The sequence below is a fragment of the Sabethes cyaneus genome, chromosome 1 (assembly GCF_943734655.1).
Source record: "Sabethes cyaneus chromosome 1, idSabCyanKW18_F2, whole genome shotgun sequence".
Taxonomy (NCBI): domain Eukaryota; kingdom Metazoa; phylum Arthropoda; class Insecta; order Diptera; family Culicidae; genus Sabethes; species Sabethes cyaneus.
In genome coordinates this window covers 151269577-151289374 of record NC_071353.1, presented here as the reverse complement: position 1 = coordinate 151289374, position 19798 = coordinate 151269577, and the positions used below count along the sequence as shown (strand labels likewise).

Below are 19798 nucleotides of genomic sequence, written 5' to 3'. Positions count from 1 at the left end.
GGATGAAAATTTATGTAAATAACCGCAATATATTGATTCAACTGGAAAAATGGAAAAGCACTGCACTCGTGCTGCGCGACAATGACGTTTTCGGTAACCCTTTGAAAAATGTGGCGGCCAAATTCAGTAGAAATGGTACCAAATGAATTGGATTAGTGGTGATAATACATTCCATAGATGCCACACATAAGATCAATGTGTTTTAAACTATTGCACAGATTTGTAATGATTTGCTAATGATAGTTATAAGTTTAGTCAACTAAACTATATGCCTTCATGTAAAATACTATTTAATACCATAGGCATTTAACTAATATGTTTTATGGCAATTGATTATTATTTGAACAAAAGAAATAACGATAATTTGTTTACCAAATGCATTCTATAAAATGAACTATTAACATGTGTTTTATAGTGAAAATAAGTGAAAATTATAGCGATGTACTTATAGGATGCATGTTTGTTTTGTTTACGTTTAATATTCATTATTACATATAATGTAAAAACCAATGTTAATAAGTCGTAATATTTTTGCGGTATGCTTTGAATGTTCCGTGCATTATTGATTTCAAGAAAAATAATAATAATTGATGTGTTATGGGAATCATGATTCAAAAGTATAAGGGGAATGCTTTAAATTTATATGTAGTAGGATTACGGATTAAGTGATTTGCCGGTATAAAACATCCCAAATCTTTCGAATTTTTTGAGTGCATGCAAATTTTCACGCCGATTGGTTCAGTAGTTTTTGATTCTATAAGGAACATCCCGACAGACAGACAGGCAGACAGACAGAAATCCATTTTTATATATAAGATGTAAAAATATATCTCCAATTTTTGTGCTTTTCATTGGTTTATTTGTGGTTTTTTTGGTTTTCAAAAACGCTTCATGAACAATCACTTGAAAACGAAGCAAAATATATTTAACAACTAGATTTATTAAGAATATAGAAAATTCATTTATAAATTTATCTAACTGTAAAATCTATTTAAATCAGGTTTTTCCAAAGTGGCGAAATTTGGGTCCAGGGGCTGGCGAAATTTGGCAACTGGGTGGCGAAATTGGGGCTCAGAATACACGTTTAAATAATCAATATAACGAGCAAATACACAATTTGGTATGAATATAATGATTGAAGCAGTAAAAGAATTGCCCGAAGTATAATATTCTTATGTTATCAAATATCTAAACGTATAGAACCTTGATCTGTTTCGTTTCATGTAAATTTTTTGGGTAAAGGTGGCGAAATATGGATCCGTCACCCTATCCAATCGGAATTACAACCAGACGAACAAATTTAGTTCATTTGCTTGTACTTGATACTACAGTCAACTTTCGTTCGTTGGGCTATCTTTAACTGGGCTACGTTTTAATCGGGCCCCCGTTAATTGGGCTATAGCCCATCTAAAACGAAGTCAAACGTCATTTCTGACAGCGTATTTTTTCTTCCGAGGGGCTCTTGAATATAGTTCATTTAAGTGTGGAAAATAATTTATACAGAAAATATTAAAATTAATTGAATGGAACACAATTGCATCATATCGTTTTCCGATCACTTATGAACTTGACTCTCCTTTTTTTAGCATCACGGTGAAACAGTTAAAAATGCCAATATATATTAACATTGTAGCATGAAATTCAGCTATATACTTATTAAACAATCTAGAACTAAATTTCAACAATGAAAAGATTAGGTTCCACTTTGATTCTGTATTTAATATAATAGCGAATTCATAAATTAACCTGGGTTCGTGCTAACTCGAACCCGAAATTTATGAACGATACGGGCAGTTTGACAGATCGACCCGTAAACCGTAATGCTAGACAGTTTTAACCTGCGCTTCAAACTGAATGCTGTCAGTTTAACCGAAATGCAATCTCGGTTAATTTATGAACGCTTTGACAGCACTTCGATTAAAACTGAGTGCTAATCGACCTGAGCCAGGTTAATTTATGAATTCGCTATAAGTGTATATTTTTATAAACCTTTCTGCGACGATTTCGACAAAAACAATCGATATATCCCTCGGTTTTGACATCTCAGCCCAATTAACGAAAGTCTTTCACTAAACGGGCTAAGAGCTTAGTGCAATTAGCGAAAGTTGACTGTACACAGTTGTTCGTGCAAAACTGGCTTTAGCAGGTTTAGCAGCACGCGTGTGATCGGTGCTGAACATTATTTGTCACAACTCTTGCCCTCGCGCACTCGCACTCACCCAGCTTGTCGCAGCTTGTGCATGACAGACAGTTTTCGCTGTCAGTCTTTACTGCCAGCCTATTGCTGTTAGTTTAGTTCATATCGTGTTCGTGTGTGCTTGCCGTGCTTGCTTCTCAATTTTTTCAAGTTTCATAGTTTAGAAAAGTTGAAAAAATGACGTGATTGCTTCCGAATTCCTATACGTGAACACCGCCTCCAGCCACCGAATGTTTTCGGCCCACCGGTGGGCATCGTCTCGGAACCTTCGGTTCGGAACCCACATTTCGAGACAATCATTTCGAGATTCCGCCAGCGATTGCCAAAGTTATCCAATTTCACAACATGATAGCTCCTTCCGGAGCCGGCGATGGTGGTTGAACGTTCGCCAGAATCCAAACGCTAGCGGACGCTTCCGACGGAAAGCAAACTGGTTGGCGCAGGTAAACGTTCGAAACAGCCGCCGTTAGCGGGTGTGTTATGTAATCTAGTTGTGAAACTACTTCATTGTGACGTTGATGATTATACGAAAAACGATGTGATAGTAAAAAAGATTTTTTCTATTGTTTTTCAGGTATTTGGATTGGGAAACAAAACTTATGAACATTACAACAAGGTCGGCATCTACGTTGACAAACGCCTGGAGGAACTGGGTGCTACCAGGGTCTTCGAACTGGGACTTGGAGATGACGATGCTAAGTAACTAAACCATTATTCCATTAAAATCATTCATGTATTTCATGTGTCTTTGATGGCTTTACTCGACAGCATTGAGGATGATTTCATCACGTGGAAGGACAAATTTTGGCCGGCCGTATGCGACTACTTCGGCATCGAGAGCACGGGCGAGGATGTGCTGATGCGTCAGTATCGGCTGCTGGAGCAGCCGGAAACTCCCCCGGAGCGGCTGTACACCGGTGAGATTGCTCGGTTGCACTCGCTGCAAACGCAGCGACCGCCGTTCGATGCGAAGAACCCATTCCTGGCGCCGATCAAAATCAACCGCGAGCTGCACAAGGCCGGCGATCGGTCCTGCATGCACATCGAGTTCGATATCGAGGGTTCGAAGATGCGCTACGAGGCGGGTGACCATTTGGCTATGTATCCGGTGAATGATTCCGATTTGGTGCAGAGGTTGGGTAAGTTGTGCAATGCCGATCTGGACGTTGTGTTTTCGCTGATCAACACCGATACGGACAGTAGCAAAAAGCATCCGTTCCCCTGTCCGACGAACTATCGTACGGCTTTGACGCATTATTTGGAAATTACGGCTCTGCCGAGAACGCACATCCTCAAGGAATTGGCCGAGTATTGTAGTGACGAGAAGGATAAGGAATTTTTGCGGTCTATGTGCTCCACCGCTCCGGAGGCTAAGTCCAAGTATCAGGAGTGGGTTCAGGATAGCTGTCGAAACATCGTGCACGTGCTGGAGGACCTTCCGTCGTGTCATCCACCGATCGATCACGTTTGCGAGTTGCTGCCGCGGCTGCAGCCGCGTTACTATTCGATTTCTTCGTCGTCGAAGCTCTATCCGACGACGGTGCACGTTACGGCCGTTCTGGTGAAGTACGCCACCAAGACGGGCCGCGTTAACAAGGGAGTTGCAACGACATTCCTCGCGCAGAAGCATCCGATCAATGGGGAACCGCTGCCGCGGGTACCGATCTTCATCCGTAAGAGTCAGTTCCGGTTACCGGCTAAAACGGAGACGCCTGTCATTATGGTTGGTCCCGGTACGGGGTTGGCACCGTTCAGAGGTTTCATTCAGGAGCGGGACTTCCACAAGCAGGAAGGAAAGGAGGTCGGCCAAACCGTGCTGTACTTTGGCTGCCGGAAGCGGGCGGAGGATTACATCTACGAAGAGGTTTGCCATTGTTTTGCGTATTCCTAAGAAGTGACAGAAGTGTTAAAAGCGATTATTTTTTTGCAGGAGCTGGAGGACTACGTCAAGCGGGGGGTCATCAAGCTGCGGTCGGCATTTTCCCGCGATCAAGCCCACAAGGTGTACGTCACACATCTGCTGGAGGAAGATATGGACCTGTTGTGGACGGTGATAGGGGAAAAGAAGGGACATTTCTACATCTGCGGGTAAGATTATCTCGTCACACACAACCTGAAACGAAACTTTTAATTCAATGTTTTTCCCCCCACAAACAGTGATGCTAAGAATATGGCAACCGACGTGCGAAACATTCTGCTCAAAGTGCTACAATCGAAGGGCAACATGAGCGAGAGTGAATCGATTCAGTACATCAAAAAGATGGAAGCCCAAAAGCGATATTCGGCCGACGTGTGGAGCTAATTCTGAGGCTGTGTGTGAGTGTGCTACGGCAAAACGTAAGTGTCCTTTCATTCTCCCATCCTTCTGCGTCAGCGTTTGCTCATGTGTGTGTGTTTGTTCGCCGAGGAACCAGATTCCGGGTGGTTGGACCGATCGCAAAGCTCTGCCCCTTCGGGGCAGTTTGATAGTTTAATCCGTTAGAAAGTGACTGACTGCAGCAGTTTGGTGCGGTTGCAATTACGTGCAGAAAAAGTGGTATTTTTCTACTTGTTAAAAATAGGACTTAGTTTAACTACTAGTTTTTTTTCTTCTATTTCTTTTTTCCTTTATTGTGGGGTTCCTTTTTCTCCTTTTAATCATACCAACAAACACACTGCTTCCTTACGGGAAGTGCCCGTACCACGCTTTGCACGGATAAAACACTCATTTTTTACATTCAGAAAGATAGATGCTAAACGCTAAAGTTGAAGAAGTTGAAAAGCTAGAGATCAAAGGTGTTCCCTTGTGCAGCAAGTGACGGAGAACGCCAGTTCATAGATTATTATATTTTAAATTGTTAAGTAAATGAAAATTGAGAACTAAGAAAACAGTAAAGTTCGATACCGGTGAACTAAGAAGTGAGACGCAGTGAAGTCTGTGGCACAATCAACGTTGTTAGGTTACGTTTAGGATGAAGAATGCAATACATTTTTGGAGATATATTTGATGGTAGCTAATTAAGAATTGTTGAAAGGTGATGATAAGTGTTTGGTCGGAGATGACTTCCTTGCGTTCAAGTTCAAATTTATTTCAACAGAAATATCGCATAAGACAGGTACTCCTGCAGGTACAGTTGTAACTCTTCGGAGATTGTTAAACAATCCCGAAACCTTTGAACGGAGCTTGAATCCCGTATCTCAATCGCGTTAAAAGTAAGTTCGAATCCAACGACCAGTCCATTCAGTTGGTGAACGATTCGATACCCTTCCTGCAGATAGTATTCCAGTGGTTTTTGCCTGGACGATCCAGCCATCAATTCGCTGTTTTCCTTACTCCAATCCAGTTCACCACAAACCGAATCCAAATCCCGGTAAGCTTGAAGCAACTGCTGGTAGCCATCAGTTAACGCTTTTCTAAAATTTCCGAACAGTTACAATAAAACAAAAAACCCCACAAATCCTAACCAAACACTTACACCGCCCGGCCGGTTGCCAGCAACCGTCGGTTGATCTCGTGCAAACATTCCGTTTCGATGTGCTCAATCTCGCCGGTTGGGTACAGTTTGCCGTCGTTCTTTACCAGTAATTCGAGACGGACCGCCTTGGTTAGGGTTTTATCGACCGCCAGTCGTTCCGGACCGACCAGTTGTCTTAGCTGAGCGTCGATCGAGCGTAGGGACGCATAAAATGAGGCGAGCGAGCTCTGGATACGGTCCTCCTCTAGGGAAGAAGCAACCGGCGCCGCCGGTTGCTTGGATGGGGTTTTTGATGTCGAGAGCATGTTGTGGTTTTTGGAGCTCTCTCAGCTGAGAATGTTTTGTATAAGATTCCCACACTGTGAGGACATTAATTATCGATTCACTATTTGTTTGTTATCTTTACTTGTTGAATTAATCTACAGAATATATATGTGTTATGAAAACACATTCGTGTTTATTGTACACGCTTTTTAATTTTGACAATTTCAATTGTTATTATTCAGCTCAGGTTACACTCCCATTCCACATCCGCAGTCATTGATACACTGAAAGAAAAACTGGTTCGAAAACTTCGGTTTTCGAACTCCACACTGAGAAAACTTTTCGTATAGTTTCTATGTGTCCCACACATAAATTTTTGCAATGTGCCTAGTCAATGAACTTTATATGCCACACAGTTATAATTTATGGGTACGCGACACTTTTGCAGATACTATTCATATGCGTATATTTTTTATGTGTATAATTGCACATACTATTCATATCCGTATAATTTCTATGTGTATTTCTAGGCGGATTGTGTTTATATGCGGCACATGATAATCATCTAGAATTTCATATGGAAATTTACCATTAGTTATGTGCAGAATATTTTGAGTGCAGAGTCACATGAAAAATCTAGATAGAATTAACAAAAGGGCGAATGTCGCAAATGTAAACAAAACGAGTGAGAGTTACTTTTTGCTGGACCAGCATAGGAAAATCAACCCTCACTCGGTTTGTTTACGCTTGCGACATTCGCCCTTTTGTTAATTCTATCTTCAAATGTGTTCAGAACAGATCTCTTGATATTTCACATTTCTTGATAATATCACAATATTTTGACCATGCATTCAAAAATTATCATCCGCTAGCTGACCCGACAAGCTTCGTATTGCCACAAATTAAACTGTGTTGTACATAAATCGTGAATCTCGGATGACCTTCGTCCCAATCTCGAGTTTTGCAAGTTTCTGAGGAGTTCATGGGCGGTTTAAAATACAAATTTTCCTCACAGTAAAGTAAAAAACAACTACCCCGATTGCTTAGCCTGATAAAATAAAGCGGATAGCATTAAAATATTCGCCATGGTTATATAACATTTCGCCGAATACCATTTTGCGGAACACCTTACGCGGGATGTACCATTTCACGGAAAATCGTTTCGTAGATAGTACCGTTTCGTAAGGGTGATCCTCTCCTTACTCGCTGTCGGTCGTTCGAACACAACTGAAGGAAAGTAATAGAGGAAAACAACTAAACCTAGATAGTGGTGATCTCTGCGGGGGGCTACCCCCTCGAGTTCGATTAGTTTTTGAGTTACGCAAAAATTTCCGTTTTATTTGAATGAGTCCTTATCCCCCTACAAAGGTGAGGGGTCTCAAACCATCATAAAAAAATTCCTGCTCCCAAAACCCTCCACATGCCAAATATGGTTCCATTTGTTTGATTAGTTCTCTAGTTGTGAGGAAATTTGTATTTCATTTGTATGGGAGCCCCCGTCCTAAAGTGGGGAGGGGTCCTAATTCACCATAGAAAAAAATTCTTGCCTCCGAAAACCTTCACATGCCAAATTTAGTTCCATTTGCTTTTGAAGTTCATCGCCCACCAGTTTGCACTGCAGTTGGCATTATGGAAACCCCGGAGCCCCCCACCACAGCCGAGCCCATTCAGCCAGCGTTCATCAGTCATCCTGGTCCTGTGTGTGGGAGTGGTGACGTGATCTTCCAGCCTATTACGTCCGGCAAGTATACTCACTATCCTGAACTTCCGATACCTAATGTCGCTTTCCGTCCTAGCAGTTCGGCTTCATGGCCCGACACGAGCGTCACTGGTAGCGGTCTACGTCTCACGCCGGCCAGCAGTGTCACAACGCGGCCTGGTGTGCCTATCGTAAGGACGCCAGCATCCGATTGCGTGCCTTCTGTGTACTGTCAGAACGTCAGAGGATTACGGACTGAAATTGCTCGGCTGCGCTTAACGTTATCAAGTTGTGAGTATGACATAATTGTCTTCACGGAGACGTGGCGCGCAAATGGCAAATGGCGGGAATGCGCAACCAATATTTCTTTACTAAAAGCGAATTTGATGGAGCTAAACTTCGGGAGCGTGAGGATTAGTACAAAACTGTCCTTACCGCATCATATGACAACTATTTGCAAAGGATTCAGTCTGCCGTTAAACAGGATCCCTCTTGTTTCTGGAATTTTGTTAAAAAACGTTAAACGTTAAAACTGGCAACAATATTCCTCCGTCGGTCAACTTCGAAGGAACAACTTTTCACTCGAGCTCAGAATTAGCTAATCTTTTCGCTACGTTTTTCGAGGGCGTATTCGGTTAAGCATCAGCCGTCCAGCGACAACTGATTCGAGCATATACCGTTCCGTGATATTAATCTACCACTATAGTGCAGTTTTCTATAGACGATGTTCTGAAAGAAGCTCTTGAAGATCTCGATTCAACGAAAGGACCCGGAACAGACAGTCTACCACCAGTATTTTAAAAAATCGCCGATTGCCGCTGTTTTTAACCGCTCAATCATTAGTGGATCGTTCCCAATTGCATGGAAACTGGCGTCCATCGTGCCGATCCATAAGTCCGGAAGTTACAAATCGGTCACCAATTACCGTGGCATATCCATACTTTGCAGCCTCAGCCAGGTATTCGAAAAACTACTCCATACAACTATATATAGGTCAGTTGCACCGATCATCTCTAACAGCCAGCAAGGATTTATGGAGCATCGTTCGACAACATCAAATCTTATGTGCTACGTCACAGCGATATCACGTGAGCTAGAAGCTAAGCGGCAAGTGGATACGATCTATTTTGATTTTGCGAAAGCTTTTGATACTGTACCACAAAATCTCATTATTGAAAAACTGAACTGCATCGGATTTCCCTCATGGTTTACCGAATGGCTTTACTCATACCTATCCGATCGCATAGCATTCGTTACAGTAAACTCCGTGCGCTCCAGAACATTTGAAATATCGTCTGGTGTCCCTCAAGGCAGTGTGCTTGGCCCGGTCATCTTTAAAATTTATATTAATGACCTGGTCGAGCTGCTGTCATCGTCGAAACTATCGTTTGCCGACGATCTAAAAATTTTTCGGGTGATTGCTGTCCCTGCCGATTGTGTCGCATTACAGGAGGATATTAATCCTGATGCAGTGACAATGGCATGCGTGTTAACAACAATAAGTGTAAAGTAACATCATATAATCGCCGTAACACCGTTTTTCTTCATCAATACAGCATGGGACCGGATTGTCTGGAACGTGTTAACTCTATTCTCAACCTAGGCGTTACTATCGACTCTAAATTGAGGTTCGACGAGCATATAAGTAGAGTCACTGCTAAAGCATACACCTTGTTTGGTTTTATGCGACGCCATGCGTCTGGATTCACTGATGTTTATTGCCTCAAGACGCTATATTGCTCTCTCGTACGCAGCATTTTGGAGTATGCTTCCCCGATTTGGGCTCCTGCACACGTAACACAGATCCTTGCGATTGAGCGAATTCAGAGAAAATTTTTGCGTTTTTCGCCTTGCGTCAGCTACCGTGGATTGATCCAGCAAATCTTCCCAGTTACATAGACTAGAGTGACTATATACAGAGTGGCGACAAGTCATCCCAAATGTATGCAATGCGGTTTTCCCAAGGTTTTTCTTTCTCTTTCCTGCATACGCGTTGGATACGTCGTCTGCTCGATTGGAATGACACTGACAGATAATTATTATTCCAATTTTGACATTGTCGCCACTCTGTATATAGTCACTCTAACATAGACCGTTGTCAACTGATTAGCCTGGATACACTCGCAGTCCGGCGCGTCAAACAGCAGCGTCTATTTATATTCGATCTTATATTGCGGCGGTTATGAAAAATCCGCATGCAGCGGCGGTGATAACGCGCTCAGGAGATAACCGCGAGATAAACGATTCGATTCGATTCGAAACGGGAATCTGATTGTCAAACTAAAAAAGCAACCCAATAAAAAATCCTGCTGCTTTTCCGTAAATCACGTAGGATAAATCACTTGATTTGATCGTTTTGGGGTTTTTCGTCGGCAAGAAAATTTTCTATTGGGCAATTTGACAATGTTGTTCCCGTATCCAAGACACGAACCAGCAACATGTTTGCCACCAAAATGTTCATGAAACACCAGCGACAATGGCATTCTATATATTGATTATACTAATTCGTTCCGACCGGTTAATCATCAATCGCAAAACGCATCCATCGACACCCGAAGAGCCTAACCTAAAGTTTCGTTAAACCGTATAGAAATGTCACAATAAGAAGGAAACAAAGGATATACAGCCTGAATTCGTTAATTGGGCCATGACTGCACTCCAGCTGATTCGCTAATTGGGCCGACTGACAGTTGTTAGAAATTTCTAAACTCGAAAATTCCATACAATTTTGACATTCAAGTTGTCACATAGCCCAATTAGCGAACACCCAACTAACGAACCGCCCAATTAACGAACCACCAATTAACGAAACTTTGCTGTATTATACTCATGTTTATTTAACAAAACATCTGCTTCTACTGTCAGCTCTAGTCTTACTAATGCTACTGTGTTACCTGACTCACTGCGAATATGCGTTGTATTCGCGGGATCGTGTTGGTTCGAAAGGTTTCGAAAAATATCGCCCTTGTATCGAAAATATCGTTAATTTTGATCACTAAAAATAACGTACTTAAACGTTATATTTCATGTGCCAGTAGTACACAATAATTGTATTATGAAACTGAATTGTTATTTATGCAACTTTTTACAAATTAAATGCAATAACAAAAGCACAACTTATAAAAAATCGTTTGTTATCGATTTTAACTGCATATGTGTTATAAACGAATAAAACATACGGTTACGTTTTATTTCAATAATACGCATATTCGCAGTGAGTCAGGTAAACAGTAGCACATCATTTGCTTAAGGTGAAGGTCGTCAGAGTCCAGTTGCTTTTTTACTGATTTCAGTACTTGTTGCCGCTATCGTTTTGTTGAGAATAGAATTGCTAGTAGTAGGTAATAATCTGTTACGAACAATTATGAAACGTAGAATCGCGTATCTATTTTTGCTGTTGAACTAGATCCGACAGTAATTCTGTCACATAAAATGTTGTCCACGGTGAATTTTATTATCAGTTTATTTGATAAGTATATTATCGACACTCTACGACCTTTAATTTGATAGCGAAAATAATTGGTCAATTTCATGCTCAAATTGTTTACGTTGGCATCACTCCAAATAAACGCCCGTTCCCTTGGTAACGTACAACAACGACGGTCGTGGATTCGGAATTGCAACCGAAACGAAGTGAAGTTTTTCCCATCAATTCAAGTGAACATTTTGGGCAAAATCATTTTAATTTCTTACTAAATGACTGTTCGGGTGGTAAATTAAAGTTTTCCGTGCCTATCAAGTTAAGTTTCGCGAGTGATGTGACGAATGGAACGGCTGAAAAAAATTAATGAAAAATCGACGGCGAAAAAGTGGAAATATAGTGATGAATTTTACCCCAAAAAGTAATAGAATCTATGGAATGCAATGTTTAGTTGCAAAATCTTATTACGGCTAGCAGGTTAGTTGAACTGATTTTTTTTTTTGTGATGGTTTCCCGAGTCTATGATGGGAGCATGTTGGTACACTGAAGAAGGGAAAGGAAAAAAATCCTTCGGTGCCATGCTGACCGCCATAAATGTACTCTGACGACCTTGTCGTTAATGTTGGGGCCCCAATTATACGGCTAACTGTTCCCGGTACACGAAGTGTCTTTTGACGTTATTTTAATCCGATCGCATCATTGCTGGCTCCGAACACGCATAAAATGAAGGCCGTAGCCTATCGCGAATTTGACGTTGCATCCGCACTATCTGGATGCCTTTCCGACGCTGCTTGCCATTGAGCAAGTGTTCGTTCGTCTCGGGATCAGCAATCAAGTCCGAATCCGCCTATGCTCTGCGCGTAACAAGAGGATTTGCATACTATACAGTAAAAGGATTTGTAGAGACGGGATCTGTTGAAAACCCAAAAAAAAACGAAGCGTTAGAATTGCAGTCAAAAAGATTCAACTCGGAACATTCGGCATGGACAAAGGCGATAAAATAAGGACATGGAATGGAGACTTGGTACCTGGAACTGCAGATCGCTAAATCTCGTGGGTGGCAACAGGGTGCTGCTAGATCAGTTGCAAAGGCGAGAAGGTGCGGAGGATCCGTGGTGGCAAAGCTCAGTTTTACCAGAGCGGTGTAGCGACCAACACCGAGCTGGGAACGGGTTTTGTAGTGATGGACAGAATACAGGGTCGTGTGATGGACTGGAAAGTGCTCAACGAGAGGATATATATGATTAGGATAAACTACACCAACTTCAACGTGTATTGTCCATACGAAATGGGATCCGACGACGAGAAGGAAGCATTCTTTGCGCGACTGGAGGCAACGTGACAGCTGTATAGACCGGTGGTCGGGTCCCATAGCCTGCACACCAACACGAACGATAACGGCCAACGATGCATCAACTTTGCAGCTTCCCAAAGCTTAGTATTCAGTTCAGAAGTACTTTCTTGAGGCAATATCTTTGTTTACGGAAGACATACGTGCAATTACCGTATTTGAACGAAAGGTGTTGCGAACTATTTTTGGCTAAGTACTTACAATAAGCAGAGACTGGCGGAGGCGTATGAACCACGACTTGCAGGCACTACTTCGAGAGATTCCCATCGTCACTTGGTGAAAGTCGGGAGGCTACGGTGAGCTGGCCACGGTGCAAGAAAAGCCGAACGAGTATGTAGTGAAATCTGTTCCCTTTAAGAACCCCACCGGCACCAGGAGCGGAAGGTTGAAGCCGATTTGCGTGTCTCTCTATACTGCAAGAAAAAAATCACAGCAAATCCGGGTCGGGCGGTTAAATCGAGTTTCGAGGTCTTTCTACACTTCCCGCTTATTTTGAGAATCATTCTAGTGTTCTTCCTGATTACCCGGGGTGAAGGTTCTTTTCCTGATCTCAACAACGCCAAAGCGGCACAAAATTGGCAAACCGTTCAACAATGGCTCAGAATGACAAATGAACCTATATTCGAATGTAGTAAAATTCCCAGTCGTATATTTACGAGTCAATTACCTAGAAGTTCAATTCATATTCTGATACCAACTGGCACGCCACATACCTACTGCTTTTTGCGTCAAGCTAAATGGAATTATCACCAATGAATGAAGTAAAGCAGGAAGCAAACGAATTGATTGCAACTAGCAATTAGCAACATTTCTGCCCGGATGCCTCCACGTATTACGGGGTGAAAATAATCACTAGGCACGCGATGTCCTGCTACTGCATTAGGAACATCATCTTAATTCATAGTGATTACCTTGTCTGCCTATATAAAACTGTCTGTAAATAATGTTGTGATTCAATGAAAATTTCAGTTTTTACTTACTTGAAATATTTTTTAAGGGCAAAGTTTATCTTAATATTTCTCTTTTATTGAACTTGAATAGAGAACTCACATTAGATCAGAAACTCCAGCAGCCGTCTCAACCAGAAGCACCGCGTGGACAGCAATTCCAGCAGGAAAACCACACCAGCCATACCGAGCAGGACCAGCAACGTCTGGTAGCAACCCAGCAGATGTTCGTTGGTCAACATCGCCGGTGGCGGTTGACTGTAGCGGGCCGTTGGTGTGATAAACCGATCACTAACGTACTGATGAAGCCAGTAATCGAACAAACCGGACATTTGAATATTCTCAATCTCCGCATCGAACACTTTAGCTAGACAGGATTTTTTCGGAAAATACAAACAGATCGGTTGCCGCAGAACGGTATCCTTGACGACGTGAACAATCGCCCGCTTGTAGTGGCGACTGTTATAGTAGGCCACCCGATCGTAGGTGGCCAGGATGGCCACCCGCAGTTCATTGGTACTCTGCCGATGGAAAGCTTCGATGAAAAGCTCATTCCTATTGGCGATGAATGTCGTACGCTTCAGAACATACTTCAGTCCACTGACGAACAAAACGGCTCCCGTTGACATCCAGTAGGGGATCCGTTCCGCTTCCAATTTTCTGAGCGAGTCCAAATGGGTGTAGTTTTTCTTCTGCTGCAGGTATTCGAAAAGAGAACTCTGATAGAGTGATCGCATCACTAAACAATAGTAGAGCCAAAGAAACAGTAAGGTTCGAGCGAAGTTCCTTCCCGGTGTGCGACTGGTGGAAGGTCCACCGAAAAAAATAATAACCATGTTCAGGGCTGGCATCAGGACCGTTCGTCCGTAGACGAAGTGACGAACCGAAACTGGCGATAATTTCAGCACGAAAATGATGGCGAAACCGAACAATAGCACAATGCTGATCATCATCCAGGTGAGGGTTGAGAACGGATGGAAGAGTTTCTCGAAGGCACTGTAGGGACGTCCCGGTGGGACGGTGAAGATTACTCGGATCGTGTAGTAGCTGACGCTTGGTTTCATTAGCGCCAATCGCTCGGCACGCATTGAGAACGAACCGACGGTTAGGTTCACCGTTTCTTCCAGTACCATTTTCACGGCTCCCGAGGTTGTATCGTTGCCGTAGATCGTGCCCCACTTCACGGCGTCATCCATTTGCACTACGTGCAAGCTAAAGTTAAGCCTCTGAGCGATCTCGGTCAGCATGTTGCCTTCCACTCCGCTTAGCTGACTTCGCTTAGTGATGGGATCTGTTAGAATGATGGTGTACGGAGGATAGTCGAAACTTGCCACGTAGATTGGACAGCCGTAAAAGTTAGATAACTTGTAAGGAAATAGTTCCGTTGCTGGTAAGGAGTTATCAGTGCTTCGAAATACGTGTACAGTAGAATATCGGCAGATTCCCCAGTTTGTCCTAAGTTGGCAGTCACTACAACCACGTTGACGATGTTCAGTGCCCAAAGATCCGCAATCATTTGCTGCAGTGTGCTGTTTTCCGAACCATACATAGATGTCACGACGATCATGTAATAACCGGTGAACTCATGCAACAGCGGATCCAACCGAGATATTAGAGAACGGAACGCCAGGTATCCGTCGACCAGAAAAAGATTGTAGTAATACCGACGAGCATTGTTTGTGGTTGGCGTTCCGAATTTGAAAGCAACTCCCGACGGTTTCTGTTGTAGCATCTGGTCCAGAATGTCCCGTTGCAGGTGACTGTTCCGGATACTGTCCTGGGCGCTGTAGCTGACGAGTGTGGATGAGTAGTTTGATGCGTAGTGTCGATCTAATAAAGTTACCACGATTTTGGAGAAGTTGCTTACCACAGGATTCAAGGAATACGTGTGATAACAGCCGGAGGAGTTTGTTGTCTGAAGAAGTAACAAAGCTAATCCAACCCAATGAGCCATGATGAAGATTTGTGTTTGTTTTAATTGTGATGGGTGCGAAGGTCGCACTTTTATGCGACTTTTATATGCGAAAGTCATCGCAAATGATTAACTGTTACCAAAGGTGACTTTACAACTTTTCTATCGATGATATCGGTCCTGCTAAAGTCGAAATATTTTTGTGTTGATTGCTTTTAGCACTGTATTTTCAGAAGTGATAAATCAGTTACGTGCTTACTTATTGATCAACAACCGGTCCGGTAGAACAAAGGTATGAAATCAGAGATCTCTACAGCCGGCCGTTACCCGTCATGGCTTTCACTTGTCGCCAGGTTTGCGTCAACAGCTCGGATGTCTATGACCATGACCCTTTGGGTCTGCATCTTCATCGCTGTCCTTGCGGATTCCAGTCAAGTGCCTCTATGCAGATTTCGTGCGCTTATTCCACTCCATCCGGAGGGTACCGCTAATCAGCTATAGGAACAAAAATAAGCTGGCGATTTCTTGCAAATTGATTAGCGCTTATCCCTGAGTGCGACACAGAGCTAGTGGATTTAATATGATTTAAATATGATCCAAACTGAGCAAAAAATGATACAAAAATGATCGGAAAATAATCCAAAAATGTCCCAAAAATAATCCAACTATTATCCAAAAATGGTCCAAAAGTTATTTAAAAATGATTCAAAAACAGTCCAAAACAATACGAAAATAATCCAAAAATGATTTAAGAATGCTCCAAAAACTGCCAAAAAATGATTCTAAAACTATCCGCGAATGATCCAAAAATTATCCAAAGGTGGGCCAAAACTAGTGAAAAAATATTCCAAAACTTGTACAAAAATAATACAACCCAAGTAACATTTTGGGTTTTATTGCACTTATATGATGGCATTCAAGACCAAAATTAGTCTTGAAGACCGCCATAAGAGTACAATACAACTCACACTGCTACTTGGGAAAGATCACTTAAAAAAATCCAACAATAACCCAAAAATAGTCCAAATATTATCAAAAATGGTTCAAAAACGATCCAAAAATGATCCAAAATAGTCCAAAACTGATGGAAAAATGATATAAAAATGTCCCAAATGTTACCCAAAAATGCCCACCATTTTTAAATGGTCCAAAATTGATCTAAAAGTGTTACAAAAGTCATCCAAAAACTATCCAAAAATTGTTCAGAACCAACGAAAAAATAACACAAAAGTGTCCTAAAATTTATCAAAAAATAATCCGAAAATGGTACAAAAATATTACAAAAAGCCATCCAAAAAGATATCCAGAAATGATTCAAAAATAAAGATTATTTTTGATGCAAAATGCAAAATACTATTTAAAAGTAATTCTAAAATAATCCAAAAGTAATCCAAAAACAATCCAAAAATGATTAAAAATGGTCCAACATTACACAGAAAGAATGTAAAAAATCATTTCAATACTCTTCAAAAATCGTCCAAAAGCTATCAAAAATACGATTTTAAAATGATCTGAAAGTGGTCCAAAAATTATCCAAAAATGGTCCAATACTGATGGCAAATTGATGCAAAACTAACCAAAAACTATTAAAAATGGTTCCAAATCGTCCATAAATGGTCTAAAAATTATACAAAGATGATCCAAAAATGGTTCCAAACTGATGATAAACTGTTACAAAAAATCCCAGAAGTTATACAAAACTTATCTAAAAATGGTCACCATTTTTAAATGGTCCAAACATGGTCCAAAACTGATTAAAAGCAGACCCAAAAACTGTCAAACACTGATGAAAAAATTATCCAAAAATAAGCCTGAAAGAATACAAAGTCATCCAAAAACGGCCCAAAGATTAGCTGAAATGGTCCAAAACCGATAGAAAAATGATACAAAAATGTCCCAAAAATGGTGCTATACTAATGGAAAAATAATACAAAAAGGTCCTGAAAAGTTATAAGAAATTATGATTCGAAAATAGTATAAAAATGGTCCAAAGACTATCAAAAGAGTTTTAAATTTGATCCAAAAAACGATTAGAAAATGTCCCAAAAATTATCAAATTTTATCAAAAATAGTCCAAAATCGCCTAAAAATAATACAAAATTGATCCAAAAGTTAGACTCTTTCAAACTGATGGAAAACGATTCAAAAATGTCGTAAAAATCATGAAAATGGTCTAAATGCGCTCTAAAAATCATACAAAAATGCTCCAAAACTGATACAAAAATCATTTAAGTAATGCCATCATGTCCCCAAAATATTACAAAAACTTTCAAAAAACTATCTAAAAATTATCCAGAAATAATACAAAAATCATCAAAAAATTACCAAAAAACCCGAAATAATCCACCTAGCGGTGTGACCTAGCCTTTCTACTGTTGCAATAATTATTTTTCAATTTCTCAGGAACATCTATAATTAACTTGACTATATTTTTAAATATCCGTTCCTTAGTTTTCAAAATCCTTATCCAAAAAAGCTTATAAATGAATTTGAAAAGATAACTGATTACAGCATTAGATATGAAAAACGAAAAACATAAATTTGACTTTTTCTTAGTTGGCGCTCTTTCAGTTAATTATTTTAACATGAAAATCAAAACTTAAGCTTCTTTTGAATAAACTTTAATGAAAAAATAGTCATTAGCTTGATCGTATCGTTTATACGATATTGCCCGTTAGATGTTTTAAGAAACGATGAGATCAAGGAAACAAGCAGCGCCATAAACATGCTTGAGGATGGAAAATATGATCGATATAATTTTCGGCGCTTGTTATCTTTGCTGGTATGAGTGGTCCCATATATATTTATTTATTAAAACATGATAGATGACATACGATATTATCTTTCAAAGTGTCACTAGCGAAAACAAATCGTGCAGAATTATTAGTAACCTTTCTTCTTCTTTTTCATATAAAATTTCTAAGCTCTAGCATCTATTGATTGGAAAAGCATCTATTGATGCACAAAATTTGTTTGAAATTTGTATAAATTTATTTGGGAAAATCAACTCATTAGTATTTTCAATACTATACACCACTACACCTATATGATTAAATCGAATACTTTTCTTCGCTTTTTGCTTTGCTCGTCCGATTGCGAGTAACAGCAAGTAAAGAAAATGACAATTGAAATGTTTCTCACTCTTCTTGTATTTCTATGCAAATTTTAAAATTGCAAATCACATATACATACATACGCACATACACGCATACATACATACATACATACATACGTACATACGTACATACATACATACATACATACATACATACATTTCATTGAAGTACTACGCGCGGACAGCGATTCCCTGGACCTAAACGCAGATGAATTGACGGATGTGCTAGTGAAGGCCTGCGATGCAACTATGCCAAGGAAACAAGAACCGAGGAATTACCGACCTCCAGCTTATTGGTGGAACGAGGAGCTCTGCGTATTTCGCGCTAACTGCCTCAGGGCAAGAAGAAGCTTTCAAAGAGAAAGAAATGTCGCAGTGAGGGAAGAGCGAAGAGAGGAGTTTAGAGTGGCCAGGGCTGCACTAAAAAAGGCGATAAAGAAGAGTAAATCGAACTGTCTGAAGGAGCTATGCAGAGACGCGGATGTAAACCCATGGGGTAACGCATATAGGGTAGCGATGGCGAAGCTCAGTGGTCCAAGGATACCAACTGAAAGGTGTCCCGACAAGTTAAAAGCCATTGTTGAGGAGCTATTTCCGAAGCATGATCCAACCCTCTGGCCACCTACGCCGTATGACGAAGGGGAAGGCGGCGACGTTGAGCGCAGACAGGTTTCCAACGACGAACTAATAGCAGCTGTAAAAAAACTGAGCAAAGAAAGCACCGGGGCCGGATGGAATTCCCAACGTGGCCCTGAAAGCGGCAGTGCAGATGTACCCAGACATGTTCAGAACGGTAATGCAGAAATGTTTAGACGAAAGCCACTTCCCAGAGAGGTGGAAGATACAGAAACTGGTGTTGCTGCCTAAACCAGGAAAACCTCCGGGAGATCCAGCATCGTATAGACCCATATGCCTGCTGGATACACTTGGAAAACTACTGGAGAGAATTATTTTGAACAGGTTGACGGTATGCTTGGAGAGTGATCACGGACTCTCAGAGAGACAGTTCGGGTTTCGTAAAGGGAGATCTACGGTGGACGCCATTTGCACAGTGATCGAAAGAGCTGAGAAGGCGTCCAAACAGAAGCGAAGGCGTAACCGATACTGTGCAGTGGTAACGATTGACGTTAAGAACGCGTTTAACAGTGCCAGCTGGGAGGCCATTGCACTAGCGCTCCATAGAATGACCGTCCCTGACAATTTGTGCAGGATCTTGAAAAGCTACTTCGAGGATCGGGTGCTGTTTTACGAGACAAACAAGGGACAGAGGATGATCAGGACTACAGCAGGAGTCCCGCAAGGCTCTATCCTAGGTCCATCTCTCTGGAACTGTATGTACGACGGTGTACTAAAACTGGTTTTGCCTAGAGGCGCGGAGATCGTTGGCTTCGCAGACGATATCGTAGTAGTAGTAACAGGAGAGTCGCTGGAACAGAT

At 41.3% G+C, this 19798-nt stretch overlaps 3 protein-coding genes across 4 annotated transcripts in view; 1 reads left to right on the top strand and 2 right to left on the bottom strand.

The window, feature by feature from the left end:
- The window catches only part of LOC128745317 (NADPH--cytochrome P450 reductase), a 60897-nt gene extending 55711 nt beyond the window's left edge, over window positions 1-5186 (top strand). Inside the window, exons 1-5 of one of the 2 annotated variants that reach the window (XM_053842358.1) lie at window positions 2363-2640; window positions 2772-2896; window positions 2966-4061; window positions 4128-4285; window positions 4355-5186. In XM_053842358.1, coding sequence (XP_053698333.1) covers window positions 2428-2640; window positions 2772-2896; window positions 2966-4061; window positions 4128-4285; window positions 4355-4499 — 1737 coding nt within the window. In that variant the 5' untranslated portion in view covers window positions 2363-2427 and the 3' untranslated portion in view covers window positions 4500-5186. Of the gene's footprint in view, window positions 1-2362; window positions 2641-2771; window positions 2897-2965; window positions 4062-4127; window positions 4286-4354 lie in introns of those variants that run through there. The other variant, XM_053842357.1, reaches the window with a different exon arrangement.
- Window positions 5108-6065, bottom strand: LOC128745318 (uncharacterized). The gene is made up of 2 exons (XM_053842359.1): window positions 5653-6065; window positions 5108-5590 (listed from the first exon to the last, which is right to left on the bottom strand). Exons 1-2 carry the CDS (start codon window positions 5955-5957, stop codon window positions 5263-5265), a joined length of 633 nt encoding a protein of 210 aa, XP_053698334.1. The 5' UTR covers window positions 5958-6065; the 3' UTR covers window positions 5108-5262.
- A 7373-nt stretch (window positions 6066-13438) lies between these two features.
- LOC128746457 (uncharacterized) lies at window positions 13439-15656 on the bottom strand. Its single transcript, XM_053843505.1, has 3 exons — window positions 15574-15656; window positions 14700-15124; window positions 13439-14625 (listed from the first exon to the last, which is right to left on the bottom strand). The coding sequence occupies exons 1-3, from the start codon at window positions 15654-15656 to the stop codon at window positions 13439-13441; spliced, it is 1695 nt and encodes a 564-aa protein (XP_053699480.1).
- Between the last annotated feature and the right edge of the window lie 4142 nt (window positions 15657-19798).

Excerpts from the sequence above, each read along its gene's own strand:
- LOC128745318 (XM_053842359.1), bottom strand. The coding sequence starts at position 5,957 with ATGCTCTCGACATCAAAAACCCCATCCAAGCAACCGGCGGCGCCGGTT. Across the intron at positions 5,591-5,652 it reads CTGGCAACCGGCCGGGCGGT|AAAAGCGTTAACTGATGGCT; the intron begins GTAAGTGTTTGG and ends CGGAAATTTTAG.
- LOC128746457 (XM_053843505.1), bottom strand. The coding sequence starts at position 15,656 with ATGAAGATGCAGACCCAAAGGGTCATGGTCATAGACATCCGAGCTGTT. Across the intron at positions 15,125-15,573 it reads ACAAGTGAAAGCCATGACGG|CTACAGCGCCCAGGACAGTA; the intron begins GTAACGGCCGGC and ends CACACTCGTCAG. Across the intron at positions 14,626-14,699 it reads ACGGAACTATTTCCTTACAA|ATCCCATCACTAAGCGAAGT; the intron begins GTTATCTAACTT and ends TCATTCTAACAG.